The following is a 19,546-nucleotide window of genomic DNA, read 5'->3' on the forward strand; positions in this document are numbered from 1 at the left end:
ACATACATTTTTTATTACTTTTACTATAATTGTATTTGGTATAATATAATGTATTAATTTTTTAAATACAATAATTATTCTGAGAGATTCTTGCATATTAACGTAGCATGAAGTTGGTGAAGAATACTTCATTTTCTTCGTAAATATCTTATGGGAACATAATATTAGATAATTATTTATATAATGTAAATTTGTTCAAATTATTTTTTTCTATTGTAATGTATTTGTTATTGCAAAAATTTATTCATTCATTTTTATTTATAATTAAATTGTGGACTACTAATTTATGTAACATAGACACTGACACGGGGACACGGGACACGGGGGCACAAATCTATATATTATATAATTATGAATTATATAAATTGATAATAAAGATTTATGTGCACAAGTATTAATTTATATGACAAAATGTGACTTCATAATTTAATACGATTTTTGCCTACAATATGTTTATGGAAGAAACACACATTTTTTTATTACTTTTACTATAACTGTACTTGATATAATATAATGAATTAATTTTTTAATTGCAATAATTATTCTAAGAGATTTTTGCATATGAACTTAGCATGAAGTTGGTGAAAAGTACTTCATTTTCTTCGTAAATATTTTATGGGAACATAATATTAGATAATTATTTATATAATGTAAATTTGTTCAAATTATTTTTTTCTATTGTAATGTATTTGTTATGACAAAAATTTATTCATTCTTTTTTTTTATAATTAATTTGTGGACTACTAATCTATGTAGCATAGACACTGACATAGGGACACAGGAACACAGGGGGACACAGATCTATATGTTATATAATTATGAATTATATAAATTGACAATAAAGATTTATGTGCACAAGTATTAATTTATATGACAAAATGTGAATTCATAATTTAATATGATTTTCGCCAACAATATGTTTTTGGAAGAAATATACATATTTTATTACTTTTACTATAACTGTACATGATATAATATAATTAATTAATTTTTTTAATTGCAATAATTATTCTGAGAGATTTTTGCATATTAACTTAGCATGAAGATGGTGAAAAGTACTTCATTTTCTTCGTAAATATCTTATAGGAACATAATATTAGATGATTATTTATATAATGTAAATTTGTTCAAATTATTTTTTTCTATTGTAATGTATTTGTTATGACAAAAATTTATTCATTCCTTTTTATTTATAATTAATTTGTGAACTACTAATCTATGTAGCATAGACACTAACACAGGGACACAAGGACACGGGACACGGGGACAGGGGACATAGAGACACAGGGACACAAATTTATATATTATATAATTATGAATTTTATAAATTGATAATAAAGATTTATGTGCACAAGTATTAATTTATATGAAAAAATGTGACTTAATATGATTTTGCCTACAATCTTTTTCTGGAAGAAACACAGATTTACTGATAGTATTTTGTAATAATTGTACTTGGTATAATCTACTTAATTCTATTTTTTAATTGCAATAATTTTTTGGAAAGTTTTTTTTGCATCTTAAATTAGAGCATGAAGATAACATGAGATTGGTGAAGAGAACTTTATTTTCACCATAAATACGTAATGGATACATAATATTAGATAATTGTTTATATAATAATTTATTTGTTCAAATTATTGTATTGTTATTGTATTGTATTTATTATGACAAAAATATATTGATGAATTTTTAATTATTTATGTTATGTTATATTAAATTTATTAATATATTAAAAATATGTAAACTTATAGTATTGCAATATATTTAATTTCATTTCATAAACTTAATAATTTATATATATATTTAAATAAAATTATTATTTTTAATATTAATATTTAAATATAAATATTATAAAAATCCCTGTGCGTTGCACGGGTCAACCGGCTAGTACATAACATACATATTCTCAAACTTTAGGAAACAATCAAGTTACCCAAACTTCACATCGACTACAACAAACTTTTAGTTAGTTTTGTATATGAAGATTTAAACGTGTTCTTGTCTGAAATCCTCAAAAGTGAACCTGTGCGCAAGCAAAACAGAGAGTGTAAGAGATGGAACCTGCCACGGGGATTTCTACCGCGAACTCGGTGTAGCAGAAGACGGAGACCAAGGCGGAGACACCGGAAACGACGTAGGAGACCACCATTCCCTTATTCTCAAAATTTCCGTTCTCCTTCTCACTCTCAGTGTTACCCTCCTTCTCCTTCTCTGGTAGGGTTTCTTGTTTTCGCTTTGATTTTATTTGGTTTCAATCGGTGTGTATCTTTGATTTTATTTACTTTGATTTCATTAAGCAAAACAATGAAATATAAATTTCTAGATTTAGTTGTGATTGCAGATTATGATTTTGTTGAAACAACTTATTGAAACCAGGATCAGGGAAGAAACAAGAGTTGGTTGTCACGGTTCTGCATAATATCGGGATTGTGAGTGCTTTTTTTCTTCAATAAAACTTTCCTTCTCTATCCCTTCATTGAAACCCCAATCGAAGCCCAAACCAGTCAATACCTTTGACGACACCTCCGCAACCCAATACGTAAAAATATTTGTGGGAGATTTATTTCCGAAAACACCCTTCGTGGTTGAGTTTTATGAAGGATTTATGGTAGTGCAGAATCGTGAGAAAAGATGGATGTGTTTCTGAAGGTGGCAATTCAATTACCCATATTTTCCCCACTCGTTGACCACAACCCGACGCGCGAACGTTCTTCCACGGAGCTACGTTTCTCACGTTGGAACAACGCCAACGCAGAGAAGTTCAACCAGCGCCGCCGAACGATCCATGAAATTGAAGACGAAATCTGCCGTACTCGCCGCTACACCGTCGCCGATAACATCATTAACACTGCCACCGCCGCCGCCATTTCCTCCACTTCCGAAACTTTCAAATCTCTCGGAACCCCCTCCGCTCCGTCTCAACCTTCAATCCCGGGGAAAAAGTCGAAATACTCTAAACCACCGCCGAAACCGAAACCCTTGCTGGATTGGCATCCCGTGGTTTCTCGAGTAGAAAGACTTGAGTTTCTACCGGGGCCGGAGAACGTGAAAATTGGTGAGGACGGAGTGTCTTACGTCGTCGATGGCGCACCGTTCGACTTCAGGTTCAGTTATACGGAGACTCCGAAAGCGAATCCGGTGAAATTGCGCGAGCCGCCGTACGCGCCGTTCGGTCCGCCCACCTTGCCGCGGCCGTGGACCGGGCGGAACCCAGTGCCGCCGAGCAAGACGACGGTGACGGACTTCCACTTGCTCTCTCCACCGCTGTCGGATGAGGAGGGAGCTGAACTGGTCCGTTTGGCCGTTCCAATTTGGGAGTCGAGAGAGCAGGTGTTGGGAGAACCCTTGACTGAGAATGAGATCAATCGCTTGGTTAAGAGGGCAGGGAAATCTTCGCGCCAACTACATATTGGTATTTTTTATTTATTTATTACTGCTGGTTTTTTGTTTTTAATTTTGTAATATATTTTAATTTTATAGCTGTGTAAAAATTATCAACCAGTTAGAAATCAAGTTGCCGATTTACCATTATCAGATTGAATAGCAGTTTAAGCATAAAAATATCTTTATGCACAATTAGATATAATTTTTTCAAAAGTTTCACATTATTTTAGAGTTTTTCCTTTGATAACTAATATGGTAATTTGATTGTTGTTGGTGTATGTATGCGAATCCTTTTGGAGGGCTTGTGTTTATCATCTGCACTTTGCACTTTATATTACCTTGTTTTAAAAAATTGTAGGAGTCTTATGAGCAACAATACTTAGATGCAATTCTGCAAGTGTTTGTAACTCTATTCAAATAAATTTCTTCATAATTACACTTGAAAGAAATAGATGGAACGGATTTATGATGTGATTTACAAATGTGATTACAGTCTCAATTTAGAGAGACCGTTTACAACCTAATAAGTCTCCTGATTATGCAACAATTACTTATTAGAGAAAAAAAAAATTGTGCATCTTTCATGAGTTACAGTTCATGACAGAAGTTTTATAAAACTGTAACTTCTTAAGTTGATTTTAGTTTATGATCGAAACTATAGCTTTATAGATTCCCAAGCAATCATTAGATTCAAAGAAATGTCCACAATAGAAAATGTGAGTCTAGGGAGCTAAAATAGATCCTCTCCTAGTTAAGCTTCGGCTATTATACAATCTGACTCTAGATCCACACAGCAGCTATTGGGTTCTTCATCTGTCCCGAAATCCCATTTTAATTTTAATAAAATACAAAAAGAGTGAACACAAGTCGAACCTGTTATATTCTTGCCACCATAGGTCCTTACTTGAAATTCATGGTTAAATTAGCTTTTTTTCTCTCACATTTTTTTTTTAGCTTTTTTCTTTTTTCTAAAGAATGTCTATTAATTCATTCAATCCTACTTGTACTCTATTTTCTCCAAAAAGAATAGGTGTGCGGGACTTAAGGCAAGACAATTCCTCAATTCAAATACACAAGCAGAAATGAGGCATTAAGTCTAAGTGCTTACAGGAAAGCTTATTCAAGAAGAGTCTTTGTATTTTTCTTTCGCAGAGTTTCGCCTTGGTCATTTATTACAATAAAACATGATATTTAAAGTTGGTTTGATGCTGTGGTAAAATCTTAATTTTGATTATAGAACAATACCAAAAACACTTTAAAAGAAATTGAACCTAAGCTTTTTTCTTTTAAGAAAGGTTACTTGTAAAAGATTATTTGAACACTGAACGAGGAGTGGAAAATAGTGTATGCTGGATGAGACTGAGTGGGTCACTTTTATGCATTTAACTGGTTATTGGAAATGGAAATTTACTTTTGTTTATGCACTCAAATTTCTGATTTAGGCAGGGATGGTTTGACACATAACATGTTGGAAAACATACATACATATTGGATGCGGTGCAGCGTGTGCAAGATAAAATGCAGAGGAGTGTGTACCGTTGACATGGATAATGTGTGCCAGCAGTTAGAGGTTTGTTTCTTCTGCTTGTATTCACTTATAATTTGCTTAGTGCTCTGACCATTTATATGTGTATAAATGTGTCTTATGCTTTGAGAATCCACTGGAAATAAGGGACTCATTTTGTGTGCTGTGTCACGTTGTCTGGTTTTGCCAGGAAAGGACTGGGGGGAAAATCATTCACCGACATTTTGGCACAGTGTACCTTTTCAGGGGGAGAAACTATAACTATGAAACGCGTCCACGATTTCCTCTTATGCGGTGGAGACCAGTGTCTCCAGTATATCCTAAGCTGATTAAACGAGTACCAGAAGGTTTAACACTTGCCGAAGCAACTGAAATGCGTCAAAAGGGAGGGGTCTTGATGCCCATCTGCAAGCTAGGTAGATTGTTTTGGACATTCATTACAGTTTAACAATTCTTGTTCTTTCAAACTGACATGTCCCATAATTTTATCGTTGCAGCAAAAAATGGTGTATATTCAGACCTTGTGACTAATGTCAGAGAGGCATTTGAACAGTGTGATCTTGTGCGAATAAATTGCCAAGAACTAAATACAAGTGACTACAAAAAGATTGGAGCAAAACTAAAGGTATAACAATGTTCGCTTACACTTTTTGAAAATACTGTGCATTAACTTATGTAATGCAAATCTTTCAATGATGCTATAACTAACATCTTTTTCTTCCATATATGTTCATTGACTCTAGGACCTTGTTCCATGCTTATTGCTTTCATTTGAAGATGATCACATACTTATGTGCAGAGGACCAAATTGGAGGACCTCTTTACCAAATCCCAGAGATGATGACAAGGAAGCCACTAAAATTAATGTTGACAGTGGAAATTCCAATAAACTGCCTCCAGATTCCCGAAAATTGTCAGCAGCGTGTCTACAGAAGAATACAGCTGAGCATCTATGCAATGAACCTCTTGACATAAGCATTTTATCTAATTCAGATGATTTGAGTTTGCACGAAGCTGATCCTTGTTTCACAGAAAATAGCAATCTACCCATGTCTGTTGTTTCTGATGCTGCTTCACTCCCTATGAAAACATGTGAAGTTGAAATCACAGAAGATGTCATGGCCATTTTTTGCACACCAGAAATGGTACCGGGAACTTATAAAAACTGTCAGTACTGTAGCAGATCCTCATTCGGACAAGTTGCTTGATGGTTCAGAAGCAGTAGATGTCAGTGAGCCATCAAGGTGTGCACCTTGTACAGAAGGAGTTTTACTGTTGTTGGACCAAGCTGTTGAGAAAGGCCATGCTCTTGTTTTAGATGATAAATTTTTGGATGATGACTACATTTATCAAACCACTATGGCTTTTGCTAAATCAACTCCATCCGAGCCTCTTTATAAACTAAACTACCAGACAGGTTATGATTGTGACAGGCAAGATTTGACGTAGGAGTCAGAATCCTTGTAAGTTTTAACTCAAAATTTCTATTTGTATTAGTCTTTTTCTGTGACACTAGAGTAGGTTATCTATTTCCATTTGTTTGGCAGAAATTTTCTTGCAATTATTTTTATGCGTTGTGTACAGTTTATAAAGTGTTAAGAGTGTTATGCACTGGTTTCATCCGTAGTTCTATTCTAGAGTCACTCAGGTGAGCAAGCACTTTTTGCAATATAACTCTTTTGCCCATATTACTATATTCTATAAGAATTTCTTCATGGCTGTAATGTATGTTCGATTTTACTCTATTAATTTCAATGCCATAAAATTTTAGAGAAGATGGCATGTATTTATGTAACTGATACCAACTCAAGGTACAATTGGTTCCAGAAGGAAGGTTGAAGGGAGCCTTAGACTCTTTTTTCGTAGCGGATGAGATCGAGACTATCTAGTAGACTGTCTGGGTTGTTTTGTTGTTTGGCTTGCTTTCTTCCTTGAGGTTTCTTTTGTTTTTATTTTCGATTTTTAGATTAGTTTGTATTTTCTCCAAAATATTAGTTTTTACAAAAACGCCATAAAAATTGCATTTTATAGCTTATATTTTGCTTGAACAGTCTAACGAGTGCTTTGATCATTTCTAGGGATATTCTTTGAATTGGACTTTGACCTTAGAAGCTTTAGTATGTTGATGCCATGAAGATTGGAAATCTAAGTTAAAAAGCAAAAAACTGAAGAAAACCGGCATTAGACTGTCAAGAAGTCTTGGTCAAAAGGCACTAGACAGTCAATGTTACGCAAAAAAGAAGTTGAAACACTTAATTTTGTTAGTTTAGATCAGTTTTGTGGGCCTGATTCAAGGCCACCCAATTGTGAAGTCTTGAAACTCTATAAATAGAAGTGTAGTTTAGAACTAACACAATCATCAAAGATAGATAGTTAGTAGTTAGTCATAGTCAGGTGCGATAGTAATTAGGGTCACGCTTCAGTTTTACAACTTTTAGTTTTCTGTCAGACAACCCTGATGAACGCATTGGCATTAGAGATGCTGTTCGCCAACTCAAAGCTTCTACAGACTCTTTGAATCACTCTGATCACACTTCTACTGCACACATCGTTCCACTAAAGCAATGCTGAAATGTTATCATCAGGGAAATGCATAACATAATAATACTTTTGTTGACCATGAAATGATAAAGTTTTTAGTTTGTCTGAGTCAAAGAATATGATAGAAATTGAGTTGCTAATAATAGATTATAGGTGTTTATGTTTGTGGTTAATTGCACTTCTAAAACTAATATATGTCTTCTAATTATTTATGGCATATACTTTCTGAATGTGAGTTGTTCCAAGAAGACCAGGCATATTTGTCACCGAAAAGCTTTAAAGAAAGATTTGTTCTTAATAAACCATTAACAAATTCATATAGAAAATAAGATATCACTTTTAATTTATCCTTAAATGCCTAGCAATGCAAACTAAAATTCTTAAAATATACATTTTCATAATTAAGATTCCTCAGGATGTTGGTCTCAAACTTCCAAAACTCAGTGTTCAATATCTGCTTCAATTATTTCACTGGTGGAATTCCAGGGTCTTTGCACAACCTAACCAACATTCAGGCCATTCGCATGGCTTCCAACTTTTTGGAAGAACAGTGCCACCTGGTTTGGGAATTCTTCCATTTCTTCGCATGTATTATATCAGTTATAACAGGATAGTGAGTTCAGGTGTCACAGGTTTAGACTTCATTACTTCTTTGACAAACAGTACTCAACTCAACTTTCTGGCAATTGATGGGAATATGCTGGAAGGTGTGATTCCTGAAACCATTGGCAATCTCTCCAAGGACCTGTCAACATTATACATGGGACAGAATCGTTTCAGTGGAAGCATACCTACCTCCATTGGTCTTCTTAGTGGCTTGAAGTTGTTAAACATAAGCTACAATTCAATCTCTGGAGAAATCCCACATGAGTTAGGCCAGTTAGCGGAACTACAAGAACTATCTCTAGCTGGAAATGAGATATCAGGGGTTATTCCAGACTCCCTTGCCAACCTCCTCAATTTAAACCTGATTGATTTGTCAAGAAACAAACTAATGGGGAGAATACCTACCAGTTTTGGGAATTTGCAAAGTCTGCTTTACATGGACTTATCAAGCAACCAACTCAATGAAAGCAATCCTATGGAAATCCTCAATCTCCCAACTTTGAGCAATGTTTTGAATTTGTCAATGAACCCTTTTGAGTGGACCAATACCTCAAATTGGGAGATTGAGTGGTGTTGCCTCCATTATTGACTTTTCTAGCAACCAATTGGATGGTGACATCCCCAGTTCATTCAGCAATTGTCTCAGCTTAGAAAATTTATTTTTGACCAGGAATCAGCTTTCAGGTTCCATTCCAAAGGCTCTTGGAGAAGTGAGAGGCTTGGAAACTTTGAACCTATCCTCCAACCAACTCTCTGGAACCATTCCTGTTGAACTTCAAAACTTACAGGTGCTTAGGCTCTTAAACTTCTCGTATAATGATTTAGAAGGAGACATTCCAAGTGGTGGAGTTTTCCAAAATCTCTCTGCTGTACATTTAGAAGGCAATGGAAATCTCTGCTTGCAAGCCCCGTGTGTGAATCGTGGCGAAGGAAGAAGAAATATAAGACATTACATTATCGTAGCCGTTTCAGTAGCATTGGCACTGTGTCTCACAATTGGCTCAATACTATATATAAAGATTAGAAAGGTGAAGGTATCATCATCATCATCATCATCTGAACAGTTAGCCTCTTGCACTAATGATCTCTTATGATGAGCTTCATTTAGCAACTGAGGAATTCAACCAGGAAAACTTACTAGGTGTTGGGAGCTTTGGCTCAGTTTACAAAGGCAATCTATGTTATGGAACTACTGTTGCAGTGAAAGTTCTTGACACCCTAAGAACTGGTTTTCTAAAGAGTTCCTTTGCAGAATGTGAGGCTATGAAGAACTCGAGGCATCGAAATCTGGTTAAGCTCATCACATCATGCTCCAGTGTTGACTTCAAAAACAATGACTTTCTGGCTCTGGTGTACGAGTCTATGCAATGGTAGCTTGGAAGACTGGATTAAGGGGAAGAGAAAGCATGCAAACGGAAATGGGTTGAACCTTATGGAGAGACTGAACATAGCAATAGATATGTGTGTGCATTGGACTACCTGCACAATGATAGTGAGATCCCAGTTGTGCACTGTGATTTGATGCCTAGCAACATTCTCTTGGACACAGACATGACGGCAAAGGTTGGAGACTTTGGATTGGCTAGGTTGCTTATTCAAAGATCAACCAATCAAGTTTCCATTAGCTCCAGTCATGTTCTTAGGGGTTCTATCGGCTACATACCTCCAGGTTAATGCATATTCATACTAGTTTCTCTTTCCCTCTTTATGAACCTTTCATTTAATATCAAATTATGAAACATGATGAATAATTGGTATGGTTGGTTTTGCAATGCAGAATATGGATGGGTAGAGAAAGCATGTGCAGCTGGAGATGTATATAGTTTTGGTATAGTGTTGCTAGAGTTATTCTCTGGCAAAAGTCCAACTGATGAATGTTTCACTGGAGGGCTAAACATAAGAAGATGGGCGCATTCAGCATTCGAAGAGAAGACAATGGAAGCCATTGACCCTAAGTTGGTGTCCCTCATTTTGCATGATGACCCTTCAGAGGGACAAAATAACGTACAAGTGTATTGTGTGGATGGAATTCTAGGAGTAGCCATAGCTTGTACTGCAGACAACTTAGATGAACGCATTGGCATTAGAGATGCTGTTCGCCAACTCAAAGCTTCTGAAGACTCTTTGAATCACTCTTATCACACTTCTACTGCACACATCGTTTCGCTAAAGTAATGCTGAAATGTTATGATCTGGGAAATGCATAACGTAATAATACTTTTGTTGACCATGAAATGATCAAGTTTTTAGTTTGTCTAAGTCAAAGAATATGATAGAAATTGAGGCGCTAATAATAGATTATAAGTGTTTGTGTTTGTGGTTAATTACACTTGTAAAACTTATGTATCTCTTCTAATTATTTATGGCATTTTTTTTAGTAACCTTTATAACCTCACATCCACTTTTTTTACTTTTTAGAACTAGTTTTTGGCTTAATCGTTCATAGTACAAGGGTCAGTTCATGAGAAGTTATATTTTAAAATACTACTAAATTTTCAATTTTATTTTTTAGTATTATCAATGCAGAGATAGACAACAGAACAAAAAATATGTATGCCACCTTCGTGTTAAATGGTAAATAAAGATGAAACAAGAGTTACTCAACAAATTATATAAGAAATCAGAATTATCACTAATCACTTGTAGATGCATCCACACTATCTGATATTATACATATTAAACTTTACACTTAAGTATAACGAATGAAAAAATAGCCCAATACATTTTGTAACCCAATAAAGCAAAGACTAGAGATTAAGAAAACAAAGCAAAATGAAAATGAATTGCTGACGAAGAAATTAAAGGCAGTAACCCTGTTAGGTTGTTATAAGATTTTGAAAATGACTGCCACAGGAATGTTGACAACATGACCTTTGTTACCATACAGCCCGATTCTCCCATAGCTGGCAGCAGAGCTGTTGCTGGTTGCATTGAAGATCACAGACAAGACTTGTCTCTCCCCACTGCCAAGAGAGAAATGATTGGGAGACACTTTCATAGAAGTGCCATATGGAGCACTAAAACCAACATTGTATGTTTCATTTCCAGCAATATTTTGGATTGTTCTTTGCACTACTCTAGATTGGTTCAACCTTGCTATTGTGATTGAGGGCAAGTTCAGATCAGGGCCATATACTGTAGAGTTATAAGTCCAGCAATTTTGACCGGTGTAGTTTAGCACTGTAGGAGTTGAACCATCGATACCACATAGGAATGACATGTAATCATCATAGCCTACAAAGAAAATTATGTGTAAGCACACTTCAGATTCAGAAACCATGTTTGTTCGTTAATCAAACTGCTTTCATAAATTTGAGCTAGCTAAGTGAGATATTGAACAACAACTGCAGCTGAATTTTTGAAGCATTTGAATCTGCATGGACATTATAATTATTTAAAAGTTCATTAGTTAAGTGTGACTTACTAGAATCAAAGAGTAATCCAGGATTAAATGCTGCAGTAGCATTCACAAAACCACTTCCCATGTCAAAGGGAGTTGCTGGAGATAGGTTAAGGTCTACAGTAGGATATGATCTCTGAGCCAATATTGACCTCCCATTGTTGTCATACAGAGAAGCTGAAGTGGAAAGTGAGGATCCAATGGCTGCAGGACTGAAATTGGGGAACTTTTGCTTAACTAGCGCAGCAAGACCAGCCACATGAGGTGCAGCCATGCTTGTGCCAGACATCAATGCAAAATTCTCACCTGTTGCAACAATGCATATCAGATATTCAATTTCACTGTGTTCACATGCTTAATAAACCAAAATTCCTATTTCCTAGTGTAGATTATAGTCTATGAAGATGTTTAAGTTAGAATGAACATCTTAGACTTGTTCATGTTTTGTATTCTAGTAATAATTTGTTTATGTACTGACAAACCTAGAAATTCAACAGAATCAGAGGCAACAGAACTCCAAGCAGCCCATATAGAATTTCCAGGTGCTACCAAATTGGGTTTCATAATGTCAGCTTCATGAGGAAGACTGTCCTCTGGATCGGGTCCTCTGGCAGAGTAATACACAACCTTTGGGGCCTCATTGTTGTAGTTAGCTTCTAATCCCCCACCAATACTAGCAACAGCTCCAAATTTAACAATTTTATTTGAGTCCCCATCTATTTCCAGTGAAGAATTGTAGTATTCAAGTAATATCTGTCCAGTTGAAAAAAAGAAGTAGCTGGCATCAAGGTATCATTCCCACACACATGTAAGCAAAGGATAAACATAACTTGACTATCGACATATGTCAAAATCCACACCATGTTTTTCATACAGACATTAATTGCTTAAAGAGAACAACAAAGATGACATATATATGCGATGTAATAAAATTCAAGCCCAAGAACAAAGACGGTATACATGTGCATTTAATCATGCATGTTCAAAGGAGAAAATTAGTAATGCACCTTGGAATCATTTGCAGATGAAATTATTATGCCAGGTATTTTCATTGGAACTGGGTTAAGCTGAAAAGAAGTCACAAAAGGATCCATAGAGAAAACAATCCCAACCGCACTAAGGTTCATGGCTGTTTCTAAGGCCTGTTTGATGGTGGAGAGCCCAAGTACAAATCGGACTGAATAGCTACAGATCAAAAGGTTGCCCTTGACCAAATCCTGATTGAATATACTTCCATCTTGACACTCACCAATATACATATCAGCAGCAACTCTTGTGGTTTTGTTCAAAGCATGTCGGGCATGAATCAGTTTGAACATTGTGTTCTCATGTGTGCCGGCTGGGAAAATGAAAAAATAGGGTAGTAACTAATCAGTAAATCTTATTAAGCACACTGATATAACATTATAATTGTACATGTTAACAATTGAATCAATTTTACTCAGAGGAACTTCAATGTAACACGATTAAGGCCTTAAGGTAACAAAAACTGGTTGTTCACAATGTAGCAGTGTCGATTTTAGATCTTGGATTTCTCTGTTCTTGATTGGGTAAGAAAGCAGAAATTGTTAAGCAGTTCAAAACTACCAAGTATTCATGGTCCCAATAAATGTCTATGTATCACATTCAAATTTTACAATTTATGAAACATAATTAATAACACTTGATTATTTGTAATGTGAATATTAATTGAGACTATTTTAGACCAGAACCATCAAATAATGTCTCATGAGAATGATGCCAAAAAAAGTAGTTCCAAACATTGCCTGATTTGATTCCATACAAGTTGGAACCTGAAGGGACTTCTGAATGAATACTATGAAACAAATCCTGCAAAGGTGTTGAGCTAAGGTTGTGTGGCCCATCAGCTAATATGTATTTCTTGTGTTTGCAAGAAGGTAATCAATTGATATGATGGAATGCTAAGTTGGCCCTGCTTTTTCGTAAATCGTTGTAAAACATCATAGATGATTCTCATTTAAGGAACTCAACATGTCATTAAACTCCCTAGTCATTTGATAAATTGCTTCTTCGGGATGTCTAAAGGTGGTGTCGAAGACCATGTTATTCCTCATAAAAGGCAAGAATGAATACTAGAAATCAACAATGATATCAATATCTTAGTTAAAATTGATATAGCCATAAGCATCAAACAATAGTAAGTATTGTTATGAATAAATTTTTTGCCATTCCAACACTCAGGAATGTGAGATATAACCAATACTCTAGTGTAACATATGTACCATTGAATGTAAACAATTGTCATACATGAGGCTACTATAAAATCAACAGTTAGGCATTATTATGTGATTATATCTTTCTTCTCTCATAGCAATCCATTAACCGTGACAGTCAGATAAAGTCAACGTATGTGGAGTGGAATACCTTGATGCCTTCCAAATAGTTGCATCATGATAACAATAGGATGTCACTCCACAATAGCATACCAAATTTAATGCACTATTGACCAAGCAGCCTTAGAGGCATCAGAAGTATTCAATCTCCTTATAGCAGGTATGCATGCTAGCATTCATAAAGGCCATACAACCATAGCTCAACATGTTTGCAGAATAAGTCCCAAAATATCCATTCCATGATGTTCCTTCTAGTTCAACCTTGTATGAATCAAAGTCAATCGATGGTTTTGATTTTTCAACACCATTATTTAGTACTATTTTTTTATGTCATCATTAATATCTCACCAATCATCTATGGAAGAATAATATTGTCCTACAATTCCATTTAAAATCAAGGGAAGTATAGTGACAACGAAGATGATGATGATTATAAGTGATGGTGGTGATCATGACAAACTCACACCCTTAAAGAACAATAGGTGGGGATTCTGAAGAGGAATGCAAGAAATTACTTTCTCATCTGCTCTACTTTAGTAATTTCAAAACCAAATTGCACTATTAAGGTCAAAAGTCCTAGTCTTAAACAGTCATGTATAGCTAACCGGGATAAGAGAAACAGAATTTTACGTGCAAGTCCAACTCCAGGTATTGTCACATTATTTCCAAGACATAAGGAGTTGCTATAAACTCGATCATGAGTGGTGGCACCAACTGTAAAGATCCAAGGACTGAAGGAGGACATGCTCATAGGTGATGGTCCAGTGTTGCCAGCAGCTTGCACTACAAAAATACCTGCTTTTACAGCTGACAGCAATGCCATATCAATTGGGTTGAAGAAAGTTGCAATACCAGAAGGCCTCCTATTAGGAGTGATTGACAAGCATATTATGTCAACCCCATCCTGAGCTGCCTGCAAACAATTGATGTAAAGAAGAAAATATATCAAGTGTCAACAATTGACCAAATAAAATTATCAAATACTGCTGACAGTTAGCATAAATGACAATACAAGTAAACGTACCTGGTCAATAGCCGCAACAACATCTGCTGCAAATCCTCCAAATCTCTTGTATAATGCCTTGTAAATGGAAATGCTGTAAAAGATTGAAATGGATAGCATTAAGTTACATGCATATAGAATAAAAATCAATTATGCTTGCATGAAATTACTATAAATCCAGTTTAGGAAAGATCCATTGTTTCATTTTGTTCTTGAACACAAAAGAATTACATAGATCGTTTCTATAGTATTTTTCAAGTGCCAAATAAATTTACATAATTTGTTGGTTGCTGTTGAAAACAAAGTTATGTGTAGATAAATTCTATGGAAATTAAGCATTCCACAAGGCACAAAAAGAGATAAGTGATAGAGACCGAGATATAGAAAATAAGTAAAAGCATGACACAATGTGGGAAAAATGTATGAAGGACAAGTAATGTACAGAGGGACATTGGAATGGTCCATTTTATAGGAGAAATAACTATTTTTGTTCTGAATCTGGCCCAAGCATTGAAGTTTTCTTTCAGTTTTTTTTTTCAGAAAATCATGTAATTTTAAGAGAGGAAATATTTTCTCCTTCTGAAAATCATATTCCAAATCTTATGTATAGACCTTTTAGCACCTTGTTGAGCAATTATCTGCAAAGCAAAAAACATTTAGTATTTCTCAGATAAATTATATCTTTGTATCACTAGATATCAACTTTCTTCTTTTTTCCCTTTAAAGTCCTGTGGTCCATTTAGTCTCATCTTCTCTAATTATTCTCCAAAAAAGAATGACACATGAGTTTTTAACTTGTATAAAGTTCAAGATTAGTTACTGCGAATGAGGAGCCATCCCACTAGCATTTCCAAAAACTTGTCCAGCAACGACCACTGGAATTCCATGGTTTCCAGCTGCAACAGAAGCTGTGTGCCTGTATATTATAGATACATCAGAATGAACAACATTCAGTGAAAAAACAAGTAAAATGAAGTTTTAGTTTTTTGGTACACTTAATTCAAATGACTATCATATTTTGAACTTCTGATTGAAAGAAGCATTGATGTGTCTCACATATAAGTTCATTTTAAACTTTCAAGCATTGGTAAGTAGCAATCCCAGATCATTTGTCAATAACATTTTTTTAAAACTATTGAAGCAAAAGAAAGGGGAAAAACTAATTGATGAGTTCAGAATTCTGATGAACATAAACTACAAAGAAATGATTCATCAATGTTCTAGTAGAGGAGGGAAAGAGACTTCAGAAAGATAATGGAGTTATAGAAAGACAGATTTGTTAATGTGGACAAAATGAGGGGAATGCGCTTAATGGGAAATGGTCAGTTGTTGTTTACAACAAATGAACACAAGACTCAATTGGAAATGCGAAAAACTCACGTGCCATGGCCATCTCCATCAAAGGGAGAAGCATAGTCCTGAGATGAGTTAAATATTCCTCTGGTTATAGCAGAAGCTGCAAAATGTCTGGCCCCAACAAGCTTCCTATTGCAAGAACCGGATGGAAAATCTGGAGTAACCTCACAGGCGCCAGAGAAATTAGCAGGAATAGGGAAAGGATGTTGAGATTTATCATCAGCAAAACTGGGGTGTGTAGGATCAATGCCAGTGTCAACAAACCCAATAGTAATTCCTTCTCCAGCAGTTTCAAACCCACCTGCTTGAGACCAAGCTCCCTGTGGCAGACCCAAAAATTGTGGAGTGTGTGTGGTTGCAGTCCTCACTGAAAAATCCAAAACCACATTGGACACTTCTCTTCTCCTTGCCAGTTTGTCTGCCTTCAAGATTTCAAAGAACAAGAACATGTTGGTTGAAGAAATTTATCAAATCACATATAGAAACACCAAACAAACCATGAATAAATGGAAACAAGAAATGCAAACAAGCACATGTTTCTTCACAGAATAAGGGCAAAATCAAGATGCTGAAAAGTAAAAACCATACCATACCTGCTGTTGGGTAACCAGCACAGCAAATCCATTAATCAAGAAGTGATAGCTATAGAGCTTCAGATATTTCTCCCCCTTAAACACCTTATTCAACAACGAGTCATGAACTCGGGCAAAGTATGAACCATATCCCTTATCTTCCTTTGTAACATTCTGATGTCTGAAAAAACCAAAAGACCATACAATCTCTCAAATATATGCACAACTAGGCAAAGAAAAGTCAAGAAATTAGAGGAAAATAAACATAAGAATGGAACAGAGTACCAAGAATTTAGAATATCAAACAGATGTAATGATAAGATTCTCAAACAACTTGTCCACATAAGAGTTATGTAGATACCATGGCAATCATTTTAACAAATGTTTATCATCATAACATAAATGCATAATTTCAACAAATGTTTATCATCATAACATAAATGCATAATTTCAACAAGAAGCCTTAGATATAAAGGTGTATCAATACACTTTGTAAACCTTCAAAACGAATATGGGGTACCTTGGTTTATGAACTCTAGTTCTTCTTTTCCCAGATGCACCATGTCCAGACTTGTTACCCACAGTGATCAACTCATGATGGTAGAGAGAAGCAGGAGCTTGTCTGAGAGTAACAATGTACACAGCTGTTGTTACTTCACTTTGACACAAGGAAGGTATTAGAAGCATTGCCAAGAAACACAGCACCAGTGAATGTTTATGTGACCAATGCATGTTTTCCATTTGGGTTTTGGAATGCAAAGCCCCACCAAGCATGAACAAGATAGTGACAAGACAACTATTGTTCAGTTCAGGATGTACAGTCCATCTTCAGCTGCGAGACTTGTTGACCTTTAACATTTATAAAAAGTTCAGTGAACTCTGAAACTGTGTCTGGTTTTGCAGTTTGTTCTGAGGTGGAAGTGTGAAGTGAAGCCAACTCAACACTGATATTAACAGTTTATTAATTTTCCTTACTTATGTAAACTTTTAAATGTAATAAATTGTAAAAATAAAATAATGTAACAGTTTAATAACTAATTAAAATAAAAATGGAAAACAACTCTATCTCGTCTAAATTTAAAAAAAAAAATTGCAAATGCAGATAATATTACCTTCTTAACAAATTATAACCTGTTTAGTATTATGTATCACTCATGAATTTGTAGTTTTAAGAACCAATGAGACTCTTTTATGCTGCTATTATGGACTAATTTCTTATTTAGAGAATCCACACATAATTACGACCAAATTACTGCCACAAACCTTTTCATGCAGTTGTTGAGTTGAGCCTTCATGCATACTCTCTCAAGTACTTACAAACTATAATACTGATTCAATATGTAATAAAAACTGATATAAGACATTTTATTAGATGATAATATAAAAAAAATGAACAGGTCCTGTAAAAAAACTTTAATATACCCTTAATGCAAAAATCAAAGCCCTTTACATTGGATACTGATTTATCATAATCTTGTTCATAAAAGGTTACAGTTGCAGCCTGAGTTATACACAGATGTGTAGGTATATATCTATTTAGTGCTGTTTCATCTTAATAGTATCATATGTTTGGGAAGAGAAAAAAATATATAAATTGTCTTTAGTCTCCACTTCTGACCAATGTGATACCGGAATCAGGTTTAAGTTTAGACATGTATCTATATCACAATAACTTTACTTGTTTTAGTAATGACCAATACAAAAAAAAATGAATTGTTTCAGTATTTGGTGTTGTGTACAGTGATGAATGGGATATTGAATATGCATATCCTGCACTAAACCTAAAAAATAGTGGTGTTTTTGGGTGAAAGAAGAAAGTGGATGCATGATGGTTCGGTGGCATTTCAAGTGCAAGTGCCTTTGCGCACATGTGAGAGTGATAGTGCACCACTTTCTGTGCAAAAAAGAGTTTTCTCAAACCATTCTAACTCCAAATTGCATGTTTTGGAATCTCTTTTTGCTTTCTTCATTACTTGTCATTATGAGATCCACGCATGCCTCCATTCTCTTTTTCTTTCTAACCATTTTAAACCTTCAACCAACATTGCCACATTTTATCAAACTTTTTTGCTGTAAATAAAATATGGTTGAAGTGCACTCACCACTCAGTAGTAAACTCATAAAGTATGCAAACTTGTCAATGGACGTGCTTCCTATTATATTCATGTAAACAGACAAAGTATATATTATTATTTATATAATAATTTTTTTGTAATATTCCTCTCTTATCTCTTTGCATTACATTACTATATTATCACTTAGATGACAAAACTTCATAGAAGGTGGTAACATTATTATTAGTCTATTATTTTTTTATTCGTTGGATTATAAGATTGAGTTGTAGTAATCTGTTTTTTTTATAAGGGTCGAAATGTGCTATGTTAATTTATTTTATTTTTTATCGATAAAAAAATTGGATTTCTAGTAAATCATCTAGTAAGAGAAATGTTTCTTTGTAAGGCAAAAGAACCTCTCATTCTAATAGTTCGTGATGACTTTTGTTTGTATTGCAATTGATGGCTTTGTGCATGAGTCTCCAATGTCACAAGAAAGGGCTTTTGGGGGTGTGTGAGATTCTCATCATTCCAATTTTGTATCAATTATCCTCTCAAGTTCCTAAATCTCAGGATTCTATATTTGTTTTGTTCAAACTTTTGGAACTTCAAAAATCACAATCTTTAACCATCTTCATTCTAAATGTAAAGAGTCGTGAAGACATTTATGATAAACGTCTTGCTATGAGGAGGGAGATTGGTGTGTGCAAAGCTTCAGAATTGGATAATATTTGAAAATGGTGTTTAT

General features: G+C 34.8%; 1 protein-coding gene and 2 pseudogenes across 4 annotated transcripts; 2 read left to right on the plus strand and 1 right to left on the minus strand.

Annotated features, from left to right (window-relative positions):
* The first annotated feature begins 1,918 nt into the window (after positions 1-1,918).
* On the plus strand, positions 1,919-6,598 carry LOC137812275 (CRS2-associated factor 1, chloroplastic-like; annotated as a pseudogene).
* Positions 6,599-7,598: 1,000 nt separating this feature from the next.
* LOC137812274 (probable LRR receptor-like serine/threonine-protein kinase At3g47570) lies at positions 7,599-10,441 on the plus strand (annotated as a pseudogene).
* A 226-nt stretch (positions 10,442-10,667) lies between these two features.
* On the minus strand, positions 10,668-18,315 carry LOC137812277 (subtilisin-like protease SBT2.2). Of its 4 annotated transcripts, none has more exons than XM_068614203.1 (12): positions 18,167-18,315; positions 18,008-18,072; positions 17,265-17,593; positions 16,761-16,925; positions 16,197-16,594; positions 15,637-15,732; positions 14,838-14,910; positions 14,444-14,726; positions 12,467-12,798; positions 11,942-12,212; positions 11,484-11,765; positions 10,668-11,293 (listed from the first exon to the last, which is right to left on the minus strand). In XM_068614203.1, exons 4-12 carry the CDS (start codon positions 16,761-16,763, stop codon positions 10,884-10,886), a joined length of 2,148 nt encoding a protein of 715 aa, XP_068470304.1. In that variant the 5' UTR covers positions 16,764-16,925; positions 17,265-17,593; positions 18,008-18,072; positions 18,167-18,315; the 3' UTR covers positions 10,668-10,883. The 4 variants fall into 4 exon arrangements, with proteins under 4 accessions (XP_068470304.1, XP_068470301.1, XP_068470302.1 ...); XM_068614200.1 differs by having other exon boundaries at positions 16,766-16,925; positions 18,167-18,242; XM_068614201.1 differs by lacking the exons at positions 18,008-18,072; positions 18,167-18,315 and having other exon boundaries at positions 16,766-16,925; positions 17,265-17,696.
* Positions 18,316-19,546: the final 1,231 nt, after the last annotated feature.

The sequence above is a fragment of the Phaseolus vulgaris genome, chromosome 2, assembly GCF_000499845.2.
Source record: "Phaseolus vulgaris cultivar G19833 chromosome 2, P. vulgaris v2.0, whole genome shotgun sequence".
Taxonomy (NCBI): Eukaryota; Viridiplantae; Streptophyta; class Magnoliopsida; order Fabales; family Fabaceae; genus Phaseolus; species Phaseolus vulgaris.

Coding starts and splice junctions, on each gene's coding strand:
- LOC137812277 (XM_068614200.1), bottom strand. CDS start 17,518: ATGCTTGGTGGGGCTTTGCATTCCAAAACCCAAATGGAAAACATGCAT. Junction 12,799..14,443: donor ACCTGGAGTTGGACTTGCAC/GTAAAATTCTGT, acceptor TCATTTTCCCAG/CCGGCACACATGAGAACACA. Junction 12,213..12,466: donor CATCTGCAAATGATTCCAAG/GTGCATTACTAA, acceptor TCAACTGGACAG/ATATTACTTGAATACTACAA.